Source organism: Sinocyclocheilus grahami, unplaced genomic scaffold (assembly GCF_001515645.1).
Source record: "Sinocyclocheilus grahami isolate Dianchi unplaced genomic scaffold, SAMN03320097.WGS_v1.1 scaffold155.1, whole genome shotgun sequence".
Classification (NCBI taxonomy): Eukaryota; Metazoa; Chordata; class Actinopteri; order Cypriniformes; family Cyprinidae; genus Sinocyclocheilus; species Sinocyclocheilus grahami.
Genome location: NW_015505334.1, coordinates 1207236 through 1230611, shown reverse-complemented (window position 1 = coordinate 1230611; position 23376 = coordinate 1207236). Strand labels below are relative to the sequence as shown.

General features: G+C 35.6%; 1 protein-coding gene across 1 annotated transcript in view; it reads left to right on the top strand.

Moving 5' to 3' along the window:
* The first annotated feature begins 1237 nt into the window (after positions 1–1237).
* LOC107592641 (diphthamide biosynthesis protein 1-like) overlaps positions 1238–23376 on the top strand; it is a 62487-nt gene continuing 40348 nt past the window's right edge. Inside the window, exons 1-5 of the mRNA XM_016282180.1 lie at positions 1238–1358; positions 5957–6106; positions 6265–6288; positions 11675–11824; positions 22386–22449. Of these exons, the coding sequence (XP_016137666.1) occupies positions 1262–1358; positions 5957–6106; positions 6265–6288; positions 11675–11824; positions 22386–22449 (485 nt within the window). The 5' untranslated portion in view covers positions 1238–1261. The remainder of the gene's footprint in view (positions 1359–5956; positions 6107–6264; positions 6289–11674; positions 11825–22385; positions 22450–23376) is intronic.

Below are 23376 nucleotides of genomic sequence, written 5' to 3'. Positions count from 1 at the left end.
TTTATTTATATATAAAAAAAAATTATCTAATTAATCACACCCTTTTCTGTGGTTAATCGCGATTAATCGCACACTTCATGAAATTAAGCATAGACCATTTATCTTGTTTCAAATGTTTATTTTGTCATCATTTGCTATATCCAGCAAAGTAAACCAAAAGATTGATGGGTGATTGTCAAAAATCGGTATTTTCTGCAAGCTTTTTTCAAGATAAATTTAGATGTCTTTCCAAAAAAGGACACGTAGAAACTCCAAAAGGACACCAAAGAACCAAATGATAAGGAGCCCCTATAACAACATATGAAAGAAAAAAATCTGAATTGTATATGATGTGTGCAGTGCAACAGCAAAGAGCTTTTTTACATTTTAGAGAAGCCAAGTTGCGATAACGAACAGGAAGGACCACATGGAAATGCGAAAGAAAAAAAAAACCAGTCGCCTGCTGACTGCATAAATCTACTACAGTACACTGGTCCATTCAGTATAACTAAACACAGCAACATAATCATGAGTACAGATCAGTATTTTAAAAATGACAAAAAGATTTTGATTTTGCTTTGTTAATCTTATAAGATTACTGTATTTATAAATTTAAGATAAAACTTTTTTTTTTTGCTTTCAGTTTTAAAAAGTAATTGAACTGAAAATGTTTCTCTTCAGGTTTATGCTACACTCTCAGAAAAAAGTACAAAACGGTCACTAGGCTGGTACCCAAAGGTACAAAGGCTAAATGTTACATCTTTGCATCTTATTTACCCCTAAATGGTACATATTACTGCCTTAAACTTTCATACTGTATTAGTACTTTAAAAGTACATATTACTAACTAAACTGTACATATGGTGTAAAGCCCCAGTGACAGTTTTGTACCTTTTTTTCTGAGAGTGTAGGTATACAAACCTGTAGAGAGACATTTCTAGTTTAAAAACTGAACCATGACTCTAAATTATGGAAAGGAGGATACAATGTCAGCTTTTCAAGATAAGTAGCCTATTTTCCGGATAATACTTAAATTATTTAAGCCATTTACTTAATTTGGGAAACAAGATTTAAACTTTCAGCATAAATGGTGTTTGATACATGTAAATATACATCTAATTTTTTATTTTAAGAAGAAATTTGCTTCTTGGGTCACTGGCATAAAATATTTGAACTTTTTTCCTTGCGTCTCAATCGGTCTCTTCATACAGTCTATGGTCTCAGTACGGCGCTCATATCGATCGCATCGACACTTGATTTGCACACATCAGCTCGGTGTTCGATGAGTAATGCCTGTTTCACTCCACGTGCACTTGTTTGGAGAAAGATGGCGGCTCCCACTAGCGAGATGGAAGTGGTCACAGCGAAAAAACCTAAAGGTGAGTATTATTAGTTTGATTTCTTAATACTTCATCGTGTTTGCGATGTCTGCCAGCTATAAAATCCAGATCGGTCTTTTAAAGTAACATCGCAAAAAATCTGCAGGCGCAATTCTGTCTGATGCTGTGTGAAATATATATGGTGACTTATAAGATATATTGTTGTCACTCTATGTTAGTACTTTATTAGACATGTTCTTACGTGATCTAAACTATATGTGTTACTGCAGTCACATATTAACACCGGGGCTAGTTGTCACAGCGACGTTGTGACCAAGGTTAGCTGTGACTATAAGTTGCTAAAAAAGTGAAACGTGTTTATTTGGCAGTAGTTTTGTATTTTGGTTTCATACACCTCAAACAATTCATTATTTAAACTGTAGTTTCTGTTGATTAACAGAAATGTGCAATCGATTTTTTTTTCTGTACAAGTATAATATACAGAATATATAGTTGCCTAATAACTGTCAAAGATAAAAGGCATGACACATAGACCTGGTCCCCATACATGTGTAAGTGCATTTAATGTGTAATTATGTGGTCTCTGAATATTAGGTACCATGGTTTTTCAACTGGTTGTTAACTAATCTCATTCAAAAACATTTATCATATATCATAATAAAAAATATAATCATATATCATAATTGAATTATTTACAACTGTAAAACTGAAATGGAGTTGCGCTACAAACACGTATGTACACTGGTGGCAGTAATTTGAAAACGGTTTCAGCTTTTGACATCGGTGCTACTTTTGTTTGTAAATTAAAAAGAACTTCAGTGTTTCTTTTAATCGCTTAAGCTTCACTCCCGACCATAAGATGGTACATCATGACTAGGCTGCAGTGGACTTGTGATAAATGATGCTGTTTTTGTGTAGTCCCATAAGTCCTACTGCTCTCAGATCACATGTATGTTCTCTTCCTCTTACTGCCACCCTTCTTCCCATCCTCAGAGTTTTCAAAATCACTGCAGATAGGTAAAGAAAAATGTAAACTTGTCTATAATCTTTTGCCTGAACTTTGCTGTGTTTTTTGGCTTAAAATGTCAATTGTTATAAGGAAAATATTTGAATGATTGCAATTGTTGTTTTCTGTCCTCTATAGATTTTGCATATATGTTGTACTGATTTTATAATTTTTGGCTCTTATCAGCACAGAAATATTATTTTCTATAAATTTGTCAATAAATGATCATCATGTATTACATTTATTAAAATGTTTTTTTGCTTATGCCCATAAACTTGGTAGATGAGCCTTTGCAAAACAGCTTGACATTTTATTTATTTATTTGCCAATAGTGAATTTCTCTTTGCCAGTCTCTCAATCTTGTGAAGCACCTAAAGTTATTTTCTAATCCTAGTTCTTTTATTTATAAAGCACATTTATAAACAGTCGCAAGACTGACCAGAGTGCTGTACAAAATCTCATGGTCAAAAAAATTAAAACATACAAATACATCCTCAACTTTTAAAAGCTAAAGAAAACAAGTGGGTTTTCAGAAGAGATTTAAAAACTGAGAAAGATGGAGCAGCTCTGAGGTGGGCTGGCAGGCTGTTGCACAATCTAGGGCCCACCACCAAAAAAAGCTCTATCTCCTCTGCGTTTCAACCTTGTGCAAGGAACCATAAGTAGGTTTTGATTACCAGATCTTAAATCTCTGGTAGGGCGATAAGTATGCAGTAATTCCGAAAAGTAATGTGGGGCAAGGTTGTGTAAACATTTAAATACAAATAGGAGAAATTTAAAATTTATCCTAAAGTGAACTGGGAGCCAGTGAAGAGCTCGCAAACAAGGGGTGGCGGGATCATATTTGTGACCTTCCAGGGCTCGAAAACTACTGTGTGTGACTATGAATTTTTTTTAGGAGCACTAGTGCGACTGACCTGATCATCATCATTCTTCTGATTGCGCTCAGGGGAGCTTCAAAGCTTTCTACGTGTTTTTGCAGCGTCGAGTAATGTATCACAGACATATCTCACGAATCCTTTCATAAGCAAAGTGTAGACAGGGTGTAAATAAGAGATTCATTGTGCAGTGTAGAGAGCTTCGTTGATTATAAATGTGAGCTCGCAATGAACTAAGATGAGTGACAGCTTTTAATGATTTTTAAGGGCGTTTGTAAATGTGATAACTGATTTAATACAATACAATTCAATAAACAAGAAGTTAATATTAAGTGACTTACATTGTCTGACTATAACACTATTGTCTGATTTTGCTCTATTTCGTCGTCGAAAATAGTTTAAAACAGACACAGCGGAGCCGCTGTGCATCTCCATTCAAACACAGCGGTGTTTCGTTTATGAATGAATGGGTTTTTTTAAAGTCAGAGTCAGTGATTCATGATTAACCATTCATAAAGACAGTCATTTGATTCATTCTTGAATGAATCAGCAGTTTGAATGAATCAATTGAATGAATGATTCAGTGATCAAAATCAGTGACTTGCCGCCACCTGCTGGCGAACAGTGAATAACCGTTAAATATCTTTTCAGTTATTTAAAGTCATTTAATATTTCTATATTCAAAATTTTATATTTAAAACATTAATGTCATCATGGATTTATAGATTTAATTGCACTCATTCCACTTCTGAACCTCATTAAATGTCTGAAAGTACATCAAGCCACTTTTGTGTTCTTCTGTGCCACCTCTACAAATTCATTTTGTTAATACTGATTTCATTTGATTTTTAACTTGTTTCTTATTCTACTCTTATTCTGTCATTTTAATTACAATTTTTAAAAAGCTTTTTTTAAGAATTTGACAAACGATGACAATTTTAATAAAGTTAGAGGAGTCAAATATTACCTCGTAATGGGAAGGCTACTTTTTGATAACATTTTGGATTATTGATTAGAAGGTGCTCCTAAAATTTTGAACGTGCTCCTAAATTTTTTAAGTTAGGAGCACAAGTGCTCCTAAAAAGAAAAGTAAGCGTCGAGCCCTGCCTTCCTTAAAGGGTTAGTTCACCCAAAAATGAAAATTCTGTCATTAATTACTCACCCTCATGTCGTTTCAAACCCGTAAGACCTTCGTTCATCTTCGGAACACAAAGTAAGATATTTTTGTTGGAATCTGAGAGCTGGCCGACCCTGCATAGACAGCAATACAACTGAAATGCTCCCAAGTCCAGAAATGTAGCAAGGAGATCGGTAACATAATCCATGTGACATCAGGGGTTCAACCGTAATTTTATGAAGCTACGAGAATTAGGGCTGGGTTTTGACACAAATTTCACGATTCGATTCTCATTCACAAGCTTTCGATTCGATTCAATATCGATTATTTTGGATATATATCAGGTACAGTACATGCCACATTTTTTCAAGGTAAAAAAAATCTCTCAACTAATGCTGTAAAATATGCATGAGAGTCAGTTGGTACTACATTACTATACTATTGAAGGTTAAAATTGAATGATTTATTAAAATGACGCTTAATGAAGTTTTTAAAATAAAGTTACAATTACATAATATTTCTACTTCAATTCGTTTTTTTGAAATATAAACATAATGGTGGCTGTCATAAAAACTTGATGGATTGTATAGCTGAAGGGACGTTTCTTTTAATAAGCAGCTAGATCTGTGTATTATCCACATAAAAGGGGAAAGAAACCTAAAGGAAGCATGTAGAGAGAGAAAAGCAAAGGTGCTAGAACCTGAATCACCATTGGTCTCTTGGTGGCCTCCCTAACCAGTCTCCTCCTCGCATAGTCATTCAGTTTTTGGGGCTAGCTTGCTCTAAGTAGATTTACAACTATGCCATACATTTTCTATTTCTTAATTATTTATTTAGTAGTACTCCCAGATATATTCAATGAGTTGGAAATATTCCATCCATCCCGTGTCTTGTGCTTTTCAATGACCTTATCTTGGAGCTGTTCAGAGTGGTGTTTTTATGTTAATCAGTGGAAAAAAGACTACTGTGATTAAGAAGTTTCTTATGCTCACCAAGGTTGCATTTATGTGATCAAAAATACAGTAAAAACTGTGCAAAAATATTGTTACAATTTGAAATAACTATTTTGTATTTGAATATGTAATTTATTCCTGTGATGGCAAAGCTGAATTTTCAGCAGCTATTACTCCAGTCGTCAGTGTCAAAAGATCCTTCAGAAATCATTCGAAAGAACACTGGAGTAATGGCTGCTGAGAATTTTCATAAACATTAAACATTAAAAATCGTAATTATTCCAAACTTTTGACTGGTAGTGTAGGAATATAGCCATTCACTAATCTGTAGCCAGGACTTGCATTACAGATGGTCTGTCTGTCATAGACTTCAAAAATAAATGGATGCCACTGACAGACTCATCCTGCTGATGACTGACCTCTCAGTTCAGCGGCTGTCCTGACGGCGCCCTGATTGATTTGTGTGATGATTAATTTTGGAACTGAGAAATGATTGGATGAGCTTTCCTTGTCTTATTATATAGGCTGTAGCCCAGTCAATTTCTCATAAAAATATGATTTTTAGCAGAGCTCGCTAAGGCAATTTGTAATTGCACATACTATATTGCACAGTAGTGTCTTTAGTAATGCTTACAGCAAACTTAAATTAAGTGAATTAACTTTCTCATTGTCTTTTAATGTAGTGCGAGGTCCGAGGAGAGTGGCCAATCAGATTCCTGATGAGATCCTCAATGATCCAGAGCTCAACGAGGCCATTAAGGCTTTGCCAGCTAGCTACAATTTTGAGATCCACAAAACAATATGGAGGGTGCGTAATGCCAAAGCCAAGAGAGGTGAGTGTAAAAAAAATTGTTGAAAAAGTGAATAAAATTGTAAAACTACAGTGCTTTGTCATGCATTTAAGGTTATATTGAGCTATTTCGTTTAGATATAATTTTTCCACTATGTGTGTGTATGTAAACTTTTGATTTGCTGCCTACTTCAACAAAAGGGACAATGCTGCTATATATGGTAGGTAGCTTGAGTGCTGCAAAATGGTCATATGTTGTATTTTTTGTTATTAGGCTTACAGTTTCAGTTCCAGAACATTAGTCATTCTGATTGTCTGTCTATAGAGAATGAAATTGCCTGAAAGTTCATCTCTGTTTGCAGGATAATGCAGTAGCATTACATAATGTATGTCTTGAGCTCATTGTTTTTATGAGAGCATACAGGCTGCATTATATAGATTAATGTTATTCACTATTGTGTTATTTTAGTTATACGGACAGAGTCAAGCAAACTGAAAAGCAGAATTGCCTTGGAGGTTTCCACAGGCATAAATTAAGATGTGGTCTTTTTGTTGTTCCCTGGAACAAAGTGCAAACTTTAAAATTACTGCAGAGGGCTGCTTTAAATCAGCTGGGAAAATTGGTGAAATTCGTGATGACATTTAGAGGCATAATTACCTAATTGTGTCAGGACTCTGCTTCAGCAAAATGTGGAAGATATGGTTATTAGCTTATTAACCATCAACTGATTCTGCTGAATAACAAGGACGTGTTTGGCACAGTCCGAATGACTTTTATTCATCAGAGTACAGCAGCTTGAAATATTATCTTGGCATTTGATTTTTATGCAGATTTTGGTAACACTTTACAATAAGGTTAAATTTGTAAACTTTGTTCATTCATTATGCATTAAGTGCATTACAGAATTTACCTGGGTTAATGTTAATAGTTTTTAACATTTTAAGCTTTGTAAATAGTTAATATATGTTGAATCTACATGAATTAGCAACAAACAATATTATATTGAAAATTAAACATTAACTTAGATTTAGGGCTGTGCAAATAATCGAATGCGATTTTCATGCGCATCGCGTCAGTAAAGCCGGTTCTGTGATTAGTAGTAAATCTCTAGCATGTGCTTTCAGATGGAGCATCATTTACTACACAGAGCCGTAAGTTCACTGACAAGCTACGCAAAATCGCATTCATAATCGGCAATGAATTCAGCAATATATCTTATAAGGCACCATGTATTTTACACAGCATCAGACAGAATTAGCGCATGCAGATTTATCTCGATGTTTCTTTTAAAAACCGATCTGGATTTTATAGCTGACAGATATCGCAAACACGATGAAGTATTAAACCGGCTTTACTGACGCGATGGGCATGAAAATCGCATTCGATTATTTGCACAGCCCTACTTAGATTAATAAACGATGTTTAAAAATTGTTGTTTGTCATTAGCTTATGAAGTCTAATGCATTACATGAGGCTGAGGAATTGAAACTTATTGTAAAGTGTTACTTCATTTCTAACAATTATTGAGGTCTCAATTATTTATTCTTTGGATAAATATGTGATAAATTAAAGGTTCTAGTTGTTTTGTTGTGATGTTTTAATCTGTGTCCACAACGGCCAGTGTTTTGCATAAAAATGTTATATCCTCTGTAGTGACTTCCATAAGTGGTTTTTGCAAAAAACCTGTCAGATTGGTGTGCAATTAATTAGCAATTATAAGTGGTCAAGACTTCCCAGGGTCGCCCCACGCTATCTTACTATAGCATTTTACTTTAGACTATCCACTTTAATGGATGAAATTACATCTTATTCTAACGCATGTGCTTTACCTCCTCAAGCTAACCTCAGAGAATTTCATCACGGCATAAAAAAGGTGATGAAATCACAGCAAGCAGCTCGCTAATCCTATTATTTGTGCGGTATCATTTATCGTTATGCTAATTTAATCCTCATTTAGTTTGATGCATCCAATCAAGAGCTGTTTATCTTGCTGTTGATGATGAATTGACTCTGCTTGTCGTGAGTGCTGTAGCTTAGACTTGTGGGTCTTGATCCAGCAACCCTTTGGCTGTTTGCTTGTTTAGCCTGCGTTCTTAATCTGCCATAACCATTGGGATGGCTGTGAACCGCAAGCCAAAGATGTTATACCAATGACACTGTCCTTAACATGTCAGAACAGCTGAGTCAAAATAGGCCAGTAGTGCAGTTGTGTGAACACCCAAAGTTTGGTTTCAAGAAATGCCATTTGAAATGTGACCTTTTTGGGCTTCGAATTGCGATTTGTCTCTTTAAATCTCACCCGACTGACCTCGTATCCTCTGACTTTGGTCATGCGTCACTGTCTGATGACAATTCATCCCAAGGGCCTGTTGAAGCATGTCCTCCATCATTCTAGTGCAGGTGTCAAAGAGCCTTCTGGATGGGTCATTACACAGTAAGATGAAATAGAGCAAGGCGAGAGGTTGGTCTCAGTATATTTAGGCCCAATCCCAATTCTATTTTATACCCATTCCCCTTGTCCCTTGAAACAGAGTGTCAAGGGGTAGGGGTGAAAATATTCCCCTAAGAATTGGGACACCACTACTACACGTCACCATACGTCGTCTAGCTCCTACAATACACTCACCTGTTGTGCATTAGAGCCTTTAATTACCATTCTATATTAATGCGCTGCTTACTGACACACACACACACACACACACACACATATATATATATATATATATATACAGTGGGGCAAAAAAGTATTTAGTCAGCCACCAATTGTGCAAGTTCTCCCACTTAAAAAGATGAGAGAGGCCTGTAATTTTCATCATAGGTATACCTCAACTATGAGAGACAAAATGAGAAAAAAAAATCCAGAAAATCACATTGTAGGATTTTTAAAGAATTTATTTGCAAATTATGGTCGAAAATAAGTATTTGGTCAATAACAAAATTTCATCTCAATACTTTGTTATATACACTTTGTTGGCAATGACAGAGGTCAAACATTTTCTGTAAGTCTTCACAAGGTTTTCACACACGGTTGCTGGTATTTTGGCCCATTCCTCCATCCAGATCTCCTCTAGAGCAGTAATGTTTGGGGGCTGTCGCTGGGCAACACGGATTTTCAACCCCCTCCAAAGATTTTCTATGGGGTTGAGATCGGGAGACTGGCTAGGCCACTCCAGGACCTTGAAATGCTTCTTACGAAGCCACTCCTTCGTTGCCCGGGCAGTGTGTTTGGGATCATTGTCATGCTGAAAGACCCAGCCACGTTTCATCTTCAATGCCCTTGCTAATGGAAGGAGGTTTTCACTCAAAATCTCACAATACATGGCCCCATTCATTCTTTCGTTTACACGGATCAGTCGTCCTGGCCCTGCCTTCCTTAAAGGGTTAGTTCACCCAAAAATGAAAATTCTGTCATTAATTACTCACCCTCATGTCGTTTCAAACCCGTAAGACCTTCGTTCATCTTCGGAACACAAAGTAAGATATTTTTGTTGGAATCTGAGAGCTGGCCGACCCTGCATAGACCGCAATACAACTGAAATGCTCCCAAGTCCAGAAATGTAGCAAGGAGATCGGTAACATAATCCATGTGACATCAGGGGTTCAACCGTAATTTTATGAAGCTACGAGAATTAGGGCTGGGTTTTGACACAAATTTCACGATTCGATTCTCATTCACAAGCTTTCGATTCGATTCAATATCGATTATTTTGGATATATATCAGGTACAGTACATGCCACATTTTTTCAAGGTAAAAAAAATCTCTCAACTAATGCTGTAAAATATGCATGAGAGTCAGTTGGTACTACATTACTATACTATTGAAGGTTAAAATTGAATGATTTATTAAAATGACGCTTAATGAAGTTTTTAAAATAAAGTTACAATTACATAATATTTCTACTTCAATTCGTTTTTTTGAAATATAAACATAATGGTGGCTGTCATAAAAACTTGATGGATTGTATAGCTGAAGGGACGTTTCTTTTAATAAGCAGCTAGATCTGTGTATTATCCACATAAAAGGGGAAAGAAACCTAAAGGAAGCATGTAGAGAGAGAAAAGCAAAGGTGCTAGAACCTGAATCACCATTGGTCTCTTGGTGGCCTCCCTAACCAGTCTCCTCCTCGCATAGTCATTCAGTTTTTGGGGCTAGCTTGCTGTAAGTAGATTTACAACTATGCCATACATTTTCTATTTCTTAATTATTTATTTAGTAGTACTCCCAGATATATTCAATGAGTTGGAAATATTCCATCCATCCCGTGTCTTGTGCTTTTCAATGACCTTATCTTGGAGCTGTTCAGAGTGGTGTTTTTATGTTAATCAGTGGAAAAAAGACTACTGTGAAAAAAAATCTCTCAACTAATGCTGTAAAATATGCATGAGAGTCAGTTGGTACTACATTACTATACTATTGAAGGTTAAAATTGAATGATTTATTAAAATGACGCTTAATGAAGTTTTTAAAATAAAGTTACAATTACATAATATTTCTACTTCAATTCGTTTTTTTGAAATATAAACATAATGGTGGCTGTCATAAAAACTTGATGGATTGTATAGCTGAAGGGACGTTTCTTTTAATAAGCAGCTAGATCTGTGTATTATCCACATAAAAGGGGAAAGAAACCTAAAGGAAGCATGTAGAGAGAGAAAAGCAAAGGTGCTAGAACCTGAATCACCATTGGTCTCTTGGTGGCCTCCCTAACCAGTCTCCTCCTCGCATAGTCATTCAGTTTTTGGGGCTAGCTTGCTCTAAGTAGATTTACAACTATGCCATACATTTTCTATTTCTTAATTATTTATTTAGTAGTACTCCCAGATATATTCAATGAGTTGGAAATATTCCATCCATCCCGTGTCTTGTACTTTTCAATGACCTTATCTTGGAGCTGTTCAGAGTGGTGTTTTTATGTTAATCAGTGGAAAAAAGACTACTGTGATTAAGAAGTTTCTTATGCTCACCAAGGTTGCATTTATGTGATCAAAAATACAGTAAAAACTGTGCAAAAATATTGTTACAATTTGAAATAACTATTTTGTATTTGAATATGTAATTTATTCCTGTGATGGCAAAGCTGAATTTTCAGCAGCTATTACTCCAGTCGTCAGTGTCAAAAGATCCTTCAGAAATCATTCGAAAGAACACTGGAGTAATGGCTGCTGAGAATTTTCATAAACATTAAACATTAAAAATCGTAATTATTCCAAACTTTTGACTGGTAGTGTAGGAATATAGCCATTCACTAATCTGTAGCCAGGACTTGCATTACAGATGGTCTGTCTGTCATAGACTTCAAAAATAAATGGATGCCACTGACAGACTCATCCTGCTGATGACTGACCTCTCAGTTCAGCGGCTGTCCTGACGGCGCCCTGATTGATTTGTGTGATGATTAATTTTGGAACTGAGAAATGATTGGATGAGCTTTCCTTGTCTTATTATATAGGCTGTAGCCCAGTCAATTTCTCATAAAAATATGATTTTTAGCAGAGCTCGCTAAGGCAATTTGTAATTGCACATACTATATTGCACAGTAGTGTCTTTAGTAATGCTTACAGCAAACTTAAATTAAGTGAATTAACTTTCTCATTGTCTTTTAATGTAGTGCGAGGTCCGAGGAGAGTGGCCAATCAGATTCCTGATGAGATCCTCAATGATCCAGAGCTCAACGAGGCCATTAAGGCTTTGCCAGCTAGCTACAATTTTGAGATCCACAAAACAATATGGAGGGTGCGTAATGCCAAAGCCAAGAGAGGTGAGTGTAAAAAAAATTGTTGAAAAAGTGAATAAAATTGTAAAACTACAGTGCTTTGTCATGCATTTAAGGTTATATTGAGCTATTTCGTTTAGATATAATTTTTCCACTATGTGTGTGTATGTAAACTTTTGATTTGCTGCCTACTTCAACAAAAGGGACAATGCTGCTATATATGGTAGGTAGCTTGAGTGCTGCAAAATGGTCATATGTTGTATTTTTTGTTATTAGGCTTACAGTTTCAGTTCCAGAACATTAGTCATTCTGATTGTCTGTCTATAGAGAATGAAATTGCCTGAAAGTTCATCTCTGTTTGCAGGATAATGCAGTAGCATTACATAGGCTGCATTATATAGATTAATGTTCTTCACTATTGTGTTATTTTAGTTAGATGGATGGAGTCAAGCACACTGAAAAGCAAAATTGCCTTGGAGGTTTCCAAAGGCATATATTAAGATGTGGTCTTTTTGCTGTTCTCTGGAACAAAGTGCAAGCTTCAAAGTTACTGCAGAGGGCTGCTTTAAATCAGCTGGGAAAATTGGTGAAATTCTTGATGACATTTAGAGGCATAATTACCTAATTGTGTCAGGACTCTGCTTCAGCAAAATGTGGAAGATATGGTCATTAGCTTATTCAACTGATTCTGCTGAATAACAAGGACGTGTTTGGCACAGTCCGAATGACTTTTATTCATCAGAGTACAGCAGCTTGAAATATTATCTTGGCATTTGATTTTTATGCAGATTTTGGTAACACTTTACAATAAGGTTAAATTTGTAAACTTTGTTCATTCATTATGCATTAAGTGCATTATGTAATTTACTGTGGTTAATGTTAATTTCTACATATAATCTTTTTTTTTTTACATTTTAAGCTGTATAAATAGCTATAAATAAATGTATTATGAATGAACATGAATTAACTATGAACAATAATATATTGATAAATAAACATTAACCTAGATTAATAGATACTGTTTAAAGATTATGCATGACTTGAGGCTTAAGAATTTAAACTTATTGTAAAGTGTTACCTTAATTTCTAACGTAGTTTAACAATTTCAGTAAGTCTTGAAGTCTCAATAATTTATTCTTTCCTGGAGAAATATGTAATAAATTCAAGTTTCTTGTTCTTTTTTGTGATTTTTTTTCAACACTTCAACGACCAGTGTTTAGTCACATATGCTCGCAAACTGAAGTACTGTGGGCTGTTTTGCATCAAAATATGTTATATCCTCTGTAGTGACTTCCATAAGCGTTTTTTGCAGAGATCCTGTCAGATTGGTGTGAAATTATTCCCCCCGGGAAAAAACACTTATGGCTTGTTTTAAAACTGCTCTAATGAGATGTCATACAGTTTCTTAGTGAGATTTTAGCAATTATAAGTGGTCAAGATTTTCCCAGGATCGCCCCACGCTATCTCACTATAGCATTTTACTGTAGAATATCCACTTTAATAGAAAAAAATGACATCACACCTCCTTAAGCTAAAAAGATGGTGAAATCACAGCTAGCAACTCGCTAATCCTATTATTCGTGCCGTATCATTTATCGTTATGCAAATTTAATACACATTTAGTTTGATGCATCCAATCAAGTGCTGTTCATCTCGGCGTTGATGATAAATTGACTGAGCTTGAAGGCCTTGTTGTGAGTGCTGTGGCTTAGACTTGTGGGTCTTGATCCAGCAACCCTTTTGCTGTTTATTTGGGTTTGTTTGTTTAGCCTGCGACTTAATCTGTCATAACCATTGGGATGGCTGTGAACCGCACACCAAAGATGGTATACATGTCCCTAACATGTCAGAACAGCTGAGTTAAAATAGGCCAGTAGAGCAGTTGTATAAACACCCAAAGTTTGGTTTCAAGAAATGCCATTGACATGTGACCTTTTTGGGCTTCAAATTGTGAATTTTCTCTTTAAATCTCACCCGACCAACCTCGTATCCTCTTACTTTGGTAATGCGTCACTGTCTGATGGCAATTCGTCCCAAGGGCCTGTTGAAGCATGTCCTCCATCATTCTAGTGAAGGTGTCAAAGAGCCTTCAAGATGGGCCGTTACACAGTGAGATGAAGGAAGAAAATGAAGGAAAACCAGGCAAAGAGGTTGGTTTCAGTATATTTAGATACATTTTCACCTTAAGGAATCTGTCTGTAGAGTTAGGACCTACAGCCATGCCCAATTTTTAATCTCAAAAAGTCCTAATAATGCACCGCAGCCGCAGAAATGCCCCATTTCAAGCCTCTATTGATGTGAATGACAACAGACAAGAGTTTGATGTGCTGAATGTGTTAGCAGGTGGCTTGTGCTGAGTACTTTCATGGGAATTGGACAGAATGCTACAGTCTGCCGGGCTCTTTGTTGTAGAGAGTTTTCATTTTAAAAGCCCCCTCTATTTCTGGGCTCAATGGGCAAATGTCATTTTGACCAGATTCTCCCTTGCTCTTTTTTTTCTACCTTTTCCTCATTCTTTCTTGTTTTCCACTATTATTTTTCTTAAATATCTATAATGAAGCAGTAGCTCTAAATCTTACAAGTTTGTCATGACTCAATTTTCATGTTGGTTTAATATCTTTCATTTGGATGTTATAAGTTGCACTGAGTAAATACAGCTGGATAAAGCAAATGAATTGCGTTTGTATTTATTACCTGTGCCTGGTCACTGTGTATTCTGTGTCATATTAGATCTGTATCAAATATTCTTGTACTGTGGCATCAGCACAAACTTCATCTACTTTAATTTCCTGCTATGACAAGGAGAACTTTATGTAATGATACAGAAGCTTGTTTAACAGATTCTTTCAAATGTAATGTGTTATGCTGTAATGTTCTCTTGACTCTAGTGTACAGGATGAGACCAGTGAGTCACGCCTGATATATAGACAAGCTTTCCACACACCTTTTCCACACTTGTGTATATATATATATATATATATATATATATATATAACATTGTTTTGTTGCACATGGTGTAGTCATTGCCCTAGAGACCTGCACTTTTCAGAGATGCATTTCCTGTCGGTAATGAGAGGTGCCTTGCAACCTAAACTGGTTGTGTGTCAATTTTGAGAATGAATCATTATGGTTCATTCATGGGGCATTGCTAGACATAAACGACATCCTGAGAGTAGTCCACAAATATCATAATTTGTCTGTTAATTAAAAGATACCATTAAATTATAATATAAATTTAAAAAACTGATGTCTCACAGCTCATTATTTTGCTAAAGGCCTTGAGTTTAAATATGCACATTTTTTAATAGACCAGAATTACAACATCATATCAGAGGATAAATATTAAAAGCCAAAGTGCATTTTAGTCTGATTAGATTAAATGAACTTCACTTGAACTATATGGCAGTAACATGGCTTCTAGAAGGTCAACGGGTTTCTTTCCATTGGCAGACAGACAGAAAGCAGCAGCAGCAGTAAGATGTGCCACCACAAGGAGCTGCTCAGCAGTAGATAACTGCTACATAACATTTCATTTTCAATGGGGTTTTGGGCCAAACAGAAAGCAGGCACATAGAAGTGCTTGCCTAGCCTTTATAACTTATGTCAGGATCCACTTCTGGTTCTGACCAGTGGTTACAAAGGTTTTATTTAGGGCTGTAATTGACTTATATTGAATGTTGTTGTTTTTTCAGTTTTAACTTGTGTTAAAGCTTTAAATAAAATAATTAATAATAATTAAATAAATAATATTATTCATAAGAATTGTTATTGTTAATATATATACATTAATAATAATCTAAACTAATTTACAAATTTAAATTAGCATTTTTAAAACTTTCTCTGCACAGGACCCATAATAGAGATTTGGTATCTACATACAACCTACATTTACAAAACCATGCAATATGCTGTAATTTAGGGATGCACCGATACCACTTTTTCCAGTACTCGCCCGATACGATACTTTTATTTTTGTTACTTGCCGATACCGAGTACCAATACCGATATTTTTATTGCATTTGAAAAAAAATTAAATATTGGGTACAGAAACCAAAAGAGTATGTATATATTATCAAATAGATATATTATCAAATAGATACAGTCAAACCAAAATGTATTCAGACACCTTCAACATTTCTCACATTATCACAGTTTATTCGCTATAGTTTAGAAAATGGTAGTAAAATATGACAAGAACTCAGAGTTACACTGTGTCAGAACAAATTCATCTTGATTATGTTAGATAATTTTGATAGAAAGGTATGTAATAGATTACAATCAACCAAAATAATTCAGACAGCTGTTAGTATGACAATGAATTATAGTGTCCTGCACCCACTAGTAAAAAAATATCTGGTCTCTGAATAATTTTTGGTTATTTTCACACTTAATTATGCCCATTCAAATGTATTTTACAAGTTTTTGTTACTTTCACTGTTCATTTCATTGCTCTATGGGACATCATCTTTAATTTAATAGCATTAGAGCTGCTCCATTGCAGCGGCTTAGTACTGTAATCACGCGCTTTGCTGTAATAATGCAGGGAACCACTCGTTATAACTCTCCTAACTGTGATATTTTCAGAAATCGAAGTCGCGTTTTTTTCATCTGAAACGTGCTGCGATTTATTTTCCAAAGCCACTCATATAATGCAGAAACACTCAAGCAAGCAAAACACGCGCAACGCGTGCATTTATTTGTACTGATGCAGAATAAGAGGACAGTAGTACAGTCTAGCGCATTTCACACAGGCTGTTAGTTTCACTTTCGCCAGAAAGTCGTGTATGCCTACGGTTGAAAATAAATGTTTATAGTGAATGCCCCTATCAATGGTTTTATTTTTACGATTTCGTTTGAATCAAAATGATGCGTGTGCACAGTGAGTGAACATCCAAGATCACACAACGGAAGTGCGCTCTCTCTCTCTCTCTCTCCCCCTACCGTTAAGTAACTTGTGCATTGTTTTACTTACTTGTTTTTGACATATCCGACCGAACTACAAACTTTCCAGTGATGTCTGTGAGAAAGATATATTCACTCGACAAGCTCACGCATCTGCGCCGCCGCGCGCTCAATCCACTCAGCGTGCTTTGTTTATCAGCTCGCGCACATCAGCTATACAGACGTTAATACTGAAAGTTTAACATTATATTCATTGCATACATATACAGGTGCATCTCAATAAATTAGAATGTCGTGGAAAAGTTCATTTATTTCAGTATTTCAACTCAAATTGTGAAACTCGTGTATTAAATACATTTAATGCACACAGAATGAAGTAGTTTAAGTCTTTGGTTCTTTTAATTGTGATGATTTTGGCTCACATTTAACAAAAACCAACAAATTAGAATATGGTGACATGCCAATCAGCTAATCAACTCAAAACACCTGCAAAGGTTTCCTGAGCCTTCAAAATGGTCTCTCAGTTTGGTTCACTAGGCTACACAATCATGGGGAAGACTGCTGATCTGACAGTTGTCCAGAAGACAATCATTGACACCCTTCACAAGGAGGTAAGCCACAAACATTCATTGCCAAAGAAGCTGGCTGTTCACAGAGTGCTGTATCCAAGCATGTTAACAGAAAGTTGAGTGGAAGGAAAAAGTGTGGAAGAAAAAGATGCACAACCAACCGAGAGAACCGCAGCCTTATGAGGATTGTCAAGCAGTTTTTTTTTGTGCTAAAAATGACTGCTTTCGAATAGGTTTCCTAGAACACTCCCCGTTTTTGTCATTGGTTAGCCAAACAGGTAGTCCCACCCCCAACTTTGTTGCATCATAGCTGTTACTGTTATAATGTGTTGAAAGAGGACTTATAAATTCTGTGATGCCTAATCGTAATTTATAATAATTTACCTAATTATAACATACCTCATCCCATCTGTTTAGCTTTTATTGTTGCAGCCGTGCTCTTTCAGTCATTCAGATAGATTGATAAAGGCTAGCATTTTGTTTGTCAGTCCTTGTGGTGTGGTAACAGGTGTAGCTGAACACACTAAGCACATTTATCTGTGTGTGTTTGCCCACTCCACGTCAGTCGAGGGTTCTGGCATTTTGGCATTTTCTTGAGCTTCTATGACATTTCTGGATGTGTGGTGTACAAATGTGTGCTCACTTAGCCCTGGGCCGGCGCCGGGCCTTCTTAGCGAGAAACAGCTCGTCAGCGGCTGATTGAGGATGGATGGATGGATGGATGGATGGATGGAGAGATTTGTCAGGCAAGGCTGTACTGAGCTGAATAACCTTTTACTGTTAATAAACTCGCCCTTTCCCAGGTAATGACCTGTCTGTGTCTGTCTGGACTGAAAGGGGCCAGTCTTTTAACCTTTCATCAGAGTGTTGCTCAGCCCAGCTGTATTCCCTCTTCTTCCTTTCATCCATCACTCTTCCTGGCCGCTCTTTAGCTCGTCTGCTCTCAGAACAAATTGCTTATCTTCTTTTTTTTCTCCATCTCATTTATTGCTCATTTCTTCCCAGCTGAGCCATATTCATGTAATTTCACAATTTCTTAAAAGATGGTGTGAATTCTAAGTAGGGCACATCCTGAGCTCACACTGAAGTAGCCTCAAGAAAGGCAGGCTCAAGAGAAAAAAAAAAAAAAGGTTTTTTTTTGGTCCCGACATGTTCAGGCTTGCCCTGCAAATTTTGTTGTACTGGTCTCTCAACTAAAATATATATATTTTTAAATATGATATAATATATATATATATTTTTTTTGCTTTATGTGTCAGAATTTTCATATTATATTATTTAAATTTTTTATTATTATTTTCATTTCAGTTTAAAATATATAGGCCTATTTAACATAAAAAAAACTTTAAAATGAAATATGTTCACTTAATATATTTTTTATATTTTCAAATTTTTTCTTTTTACATTAAAATTACAAAATTTTATGCAAAAAATAATGTACTATGTTTTTAAATTGCAATAATAGCTGAAACCTGTATATTCGTGTAACTCCATGTCCGCTATAAATTCATAAACACCGTTTTGCTGGAAAATGATGACATGCGGTACAAAACACTGCTTATTACGGCACAAAAATCACTTCAGTTAAATCCATTTTAACTGATGCTCACAAGACTATCACAGTAATTTTCACAAATTGCACTGCTCTACCTGTGTTATATGTAGTTAATCAGATGTGTAACCTTACTTTGACAGTATATTTAAGCAAGCAGAACTTGCAAAAATGTTCAGCACCTCAAAGAAAACCAAATGTGTTTGAAACGTAGGAATGCATCACTGGTCAGATGTGTCTGAAACTGGCCAGAAACTTTCTCACGATGGAGGGAATGCTATGTTTTGATTAAATGGATATGGTTGTAATTGATTTTACTGCAGTGATCCAGCATGTTTTAATAATTCATACAGCAGATTGTGAGCCACATGTATTTCAGTACTAATGAGGAGAGGCCAGAAATTTGGTATTTGTCATGTAAAATGATAAAAAAATATTCAAATATTAGCTTGATTTAAAATATCTTATAATTAGTGTAACAGAGTCAGAAGTTGAAAGCATCGGTTGATAAAAAAAAAAATTTAGATGTTGCTACAGTCTTTTTGATGGACTAGAAATTGTGTTATGTTTCATGCTCGTTTACTGACTGATGAAAAGGCTGCTAGCTGGATAGGTCACACATCATTATGACCTGATTGGAAATTTCACGGTCCTTTTTCCCTACAAAACACTGCTTATTACGGCACAAAAATCACTTCAGTTAAATCCATTTTAACTGATGCTCACAAGACTATCACAGTAATTTTCACAAATTGCACTGCTCTACCTGTGTTATATGTAGTTAATCAGATGTGTAACCTTACTTTGACAGTATATTTAAGCAAGCAGAACTTGCAAAAATGTTCAGCACCTCAAAGAAAACCAAATGTGTTTGAAACGTAGGAATGCATCACTGGTCAGATGTGTCTGAAACTGGCCAGAAACTTTCTCACGATGGAGGGAATGCTATGTTTTGATTAAATGGATATGGTTGTAATTGATTTTACTGCAGTGATCCAGCATGTTTTAATAATTCATACAGCAGATTGTGAGCCACATGTATTTCAGTACTAATGAGAAGAGGCCAGAAATTTGGTATTTGTCATGTAAAATGATAAAAAAATATTCAAATATTAGCTTGATTTAAAATATCTTATAATTAGTGTAACAGAGTCAGAAGTTGAAAGCATCGGTTGATAAAAAAAAAAATTTAGATGTTGCTACAGTCTTTTTGATGGACTAGAAATTGTGTTATGTTTCATGCTCGTTTACTGACTGATGAAAAGGCTGCTAGCTGGATAGGTCACACATCATTATGACCTGATTGGAAATTTCACGGTCCTTTTTCCCCCCCCATTGTTCACTTGTTAGGCTGTATAGTACATGTATGTAACATATCCAATTTTAGGTCATGAGTCTGTTTCCAAGACAACAGCGCAGCATATCTAAGCATGATGCTGGTGTACAATGAGGAAGAAGAAGAAAAAATCACATTCTTTGAACATGTCTAATGTTAAGTTCATCAACCACATAATTTAAAGAGTTTAAATGATTTAAATATAAGCATAAATGCAAAAAGCATGCTCTCATTAGACTGGTACAGTATCGGCTTATGGGTTGTTATTCTATTCATGGAAAAATAATAGCTTCTCATCATACCAATAAAGTAAATAATATACAAACTGTTTGACAATATGTTGTTATTTAGAATAGAATAGGCCGATCTCTTTTTTTAGCAGCTCTTTCGGCTATTTTTCAATATCAAATATCCAGGTAAAGTTAATTGGTCATGTTCTTAGAAAAGTGATTTAATGCAAGATAAGATAAATATCTAGTAATGAGCATATGGAGTATTATGTTAGCCTGTGTTTTAATTTTGTAAAGTAGCGTTAATATTTCCATCACTGTTAATACATTGAAGTTAACTGCTTTGCATGTTATTATTAATATGTAGTCTTTTATTGAATTATTATAATTTAATTTAATTCTAACAGTGCAGATATGGTTGTATGGCTGTGTCTAAAGGTCAGTGGCCTCAATAAGGGATAATGTATGGATTTTTCTTGGATTAAGACATTGTAATGGATCCAACATCCATGGTATACCATGCTTTCATGTCATCCATGTGCCTATTATCATCTCTCTGTTGTTCTATGCACATTAATTTCACACTGATTTAATGCACTCCTCCTTCACAGCATTTAACTGCACATACATTTCCACCCTGAGAGACACCTTTTTGTTTTGCACTGTGTATGAGCTCTCTCTCGTAAAAAAAATAGATAGTGCATCTTTGTCACTGTTTTAGGTGTGGTGTAAATTTAGTGTGACAAGCAAGTTATGGCAGCTGTTAAAATGGTTAGCTTGTCTGAAACTGCGCCAACTTTGCATTTATGCTTCATGCCAACTTTGCCAGCTGCTTGGAGTGATTTATTTGCATTTAAATCTTGTGTGCATATACATTTACCTGAGAACCACTTATCTCAGAACATGCACAGAATTATATTATATTATATTATGTTACAGAAAGTACTACTTGCATGAAATAATTAATATGCAGATGATAAAAATAACAATATTCAGTGTGGAGAACGACACAGATGTTCCAGAATTTCCTTATGTTCCACTGTTGCAATATTGCAGAATGTTGTTCTTCCACAGAGACAATGGAGATTTTTGGGGTTGTGTTCAACCTCAGCAATGCGCCAGATAGAAATAGCCAGTACTCTGTGTCTTTGAACCAGTTAATTTTTCAATACAGTTTTTTTGGCTGAATTTAATTATTGTTACTTTTGGCTCATAATGAAGCATGACTTTTGTGTTTTGGCATTGTGAAGATGCGAGACAGAGGCCAATAACATGTCTCACACCAAATGCGTTAAGAGTTGGCAACCCTGTCTAAAGTTTTGTGCTGTGGTTTGGTTTCCTTAAATAATTAGCTGCTATAGTAGTACTCAGTTGTTTCTGTAATATAGCTGAGTACACAAAGTCATTATTGATGCTGAACATAAGGTAAGGTTCTTTGTATTTATATCAACAAGTATTTTATTGGTTAAAGCCCTCTTACCCATTTGATGAGCAAATGAACTTGCCTGTTATTTAAAGGAAGACATCTTTAAATCAAATTAAATGTTTGTATTTTATTATTTATTTATTTATTTTAATATAATAAAATGTTGTATTCATTTATTTCGTCCATACAGGCATTTTGTTTCTTTATATTCTGAGTACCATGTAAATGCTTGTAAAGCTATGTTGTTGGGGTTTTTTTAATTAGTAGGCTATTTTTTTAGGATTTATAAAAGAAAACTAGCCATTGTATAACATTTCTTAATTGTTTCATAGTAGGCCAACATTTGTTAAATCTTTGAGGGGTAGTGGATTTAAAAGCAGTTTAGCACCTAGAAATCTGGATTTCTACGTTTTTTTGTTTGTTTGTTTGCTTTTTAGATATTTGCCAAAGCTTTAATTTTGGTACATCTCTAGTTTATATTTTGCACATCAGACTGCCTGCATCGCCAGACTAATATATAGGAGGCCAGAGCAGCTGTCATTCATATTGTATTATATTGCACTGACTGGACTCTCTGTCTTTGACCTGCAGTGGCCTTGCAGTTGCCTGAGGGTCTGCAGATGTTTGCCTGTGTGATCGCTGACATCATTGAGAGGTGGGTACCGCACACTCACGCAGCACTCCTCAAGACTGTGGTCCGGCCTGGGTGGACATCCTTGGTTAAACAAGAAGAGCATTTGAGCCTGCAGAAGACCTCTGTGTTCATTAAAATACTCTGTGCTTATCATCATTCCCCGCTTTAGCCGTATCTGGGGCTCAGCAGAAAATTAGACATAATTGCAGACAGAAGCTAGCTATCACAGTCTCGCTAGTTAACGGCATGAAGTGGACAAAACCATTATTCTTCTCAATTACATCTTGTTACAGTCTGCACAGAGCACGCAGCGTACGAAAGTACAAATTGTGGTCCAGTGTAGGTAAAGAACGAGTCTGGCCACACCTCCCACTTCGATCGGGTTTAATGCTAATGCTAATGAACACTAGGAGCTCTGCTTAATGACAAACAATGTGCTGTGACACCAAAATGTTCACAGGCCACATGGCGTTCACAGGTGTTAAAGGAAAAGTATATCTTCAAAAATGAAAATTCTGTCATTATATACTAAACCTTATGTCTTTCTAAACCTGTATGGCTTTTTTCTTCTGTGAAACACAAAAAGTGAAATTCTGTTGAGTATATGTGTCGTCCTTTTCCACACGATTACAATTAATCGAGTCTAAATCATTTGGACTGAGTCAGTGACCGACCGTAACAATCTGATTCATGAACGAATGGGGGGTTTTATGAACCAAATCAGGTGATTCATTGAAAACATTTGACTCAATGATTTGCTTATAAATTGGACATTTCTACTTCTCTTAAGCAAAGTTAAGATTTATGTCAAGATTAAGTGAATATTGATGTAGATTTGGTTTGTTTCTCACACAAAGCTACTTCAGAACATGAGTCGAAATGGCCACTTTTATGATACCCGTTGCATCCTTATTAAAGCCTGAAAAGTGTCCACATTCATTGTAATTG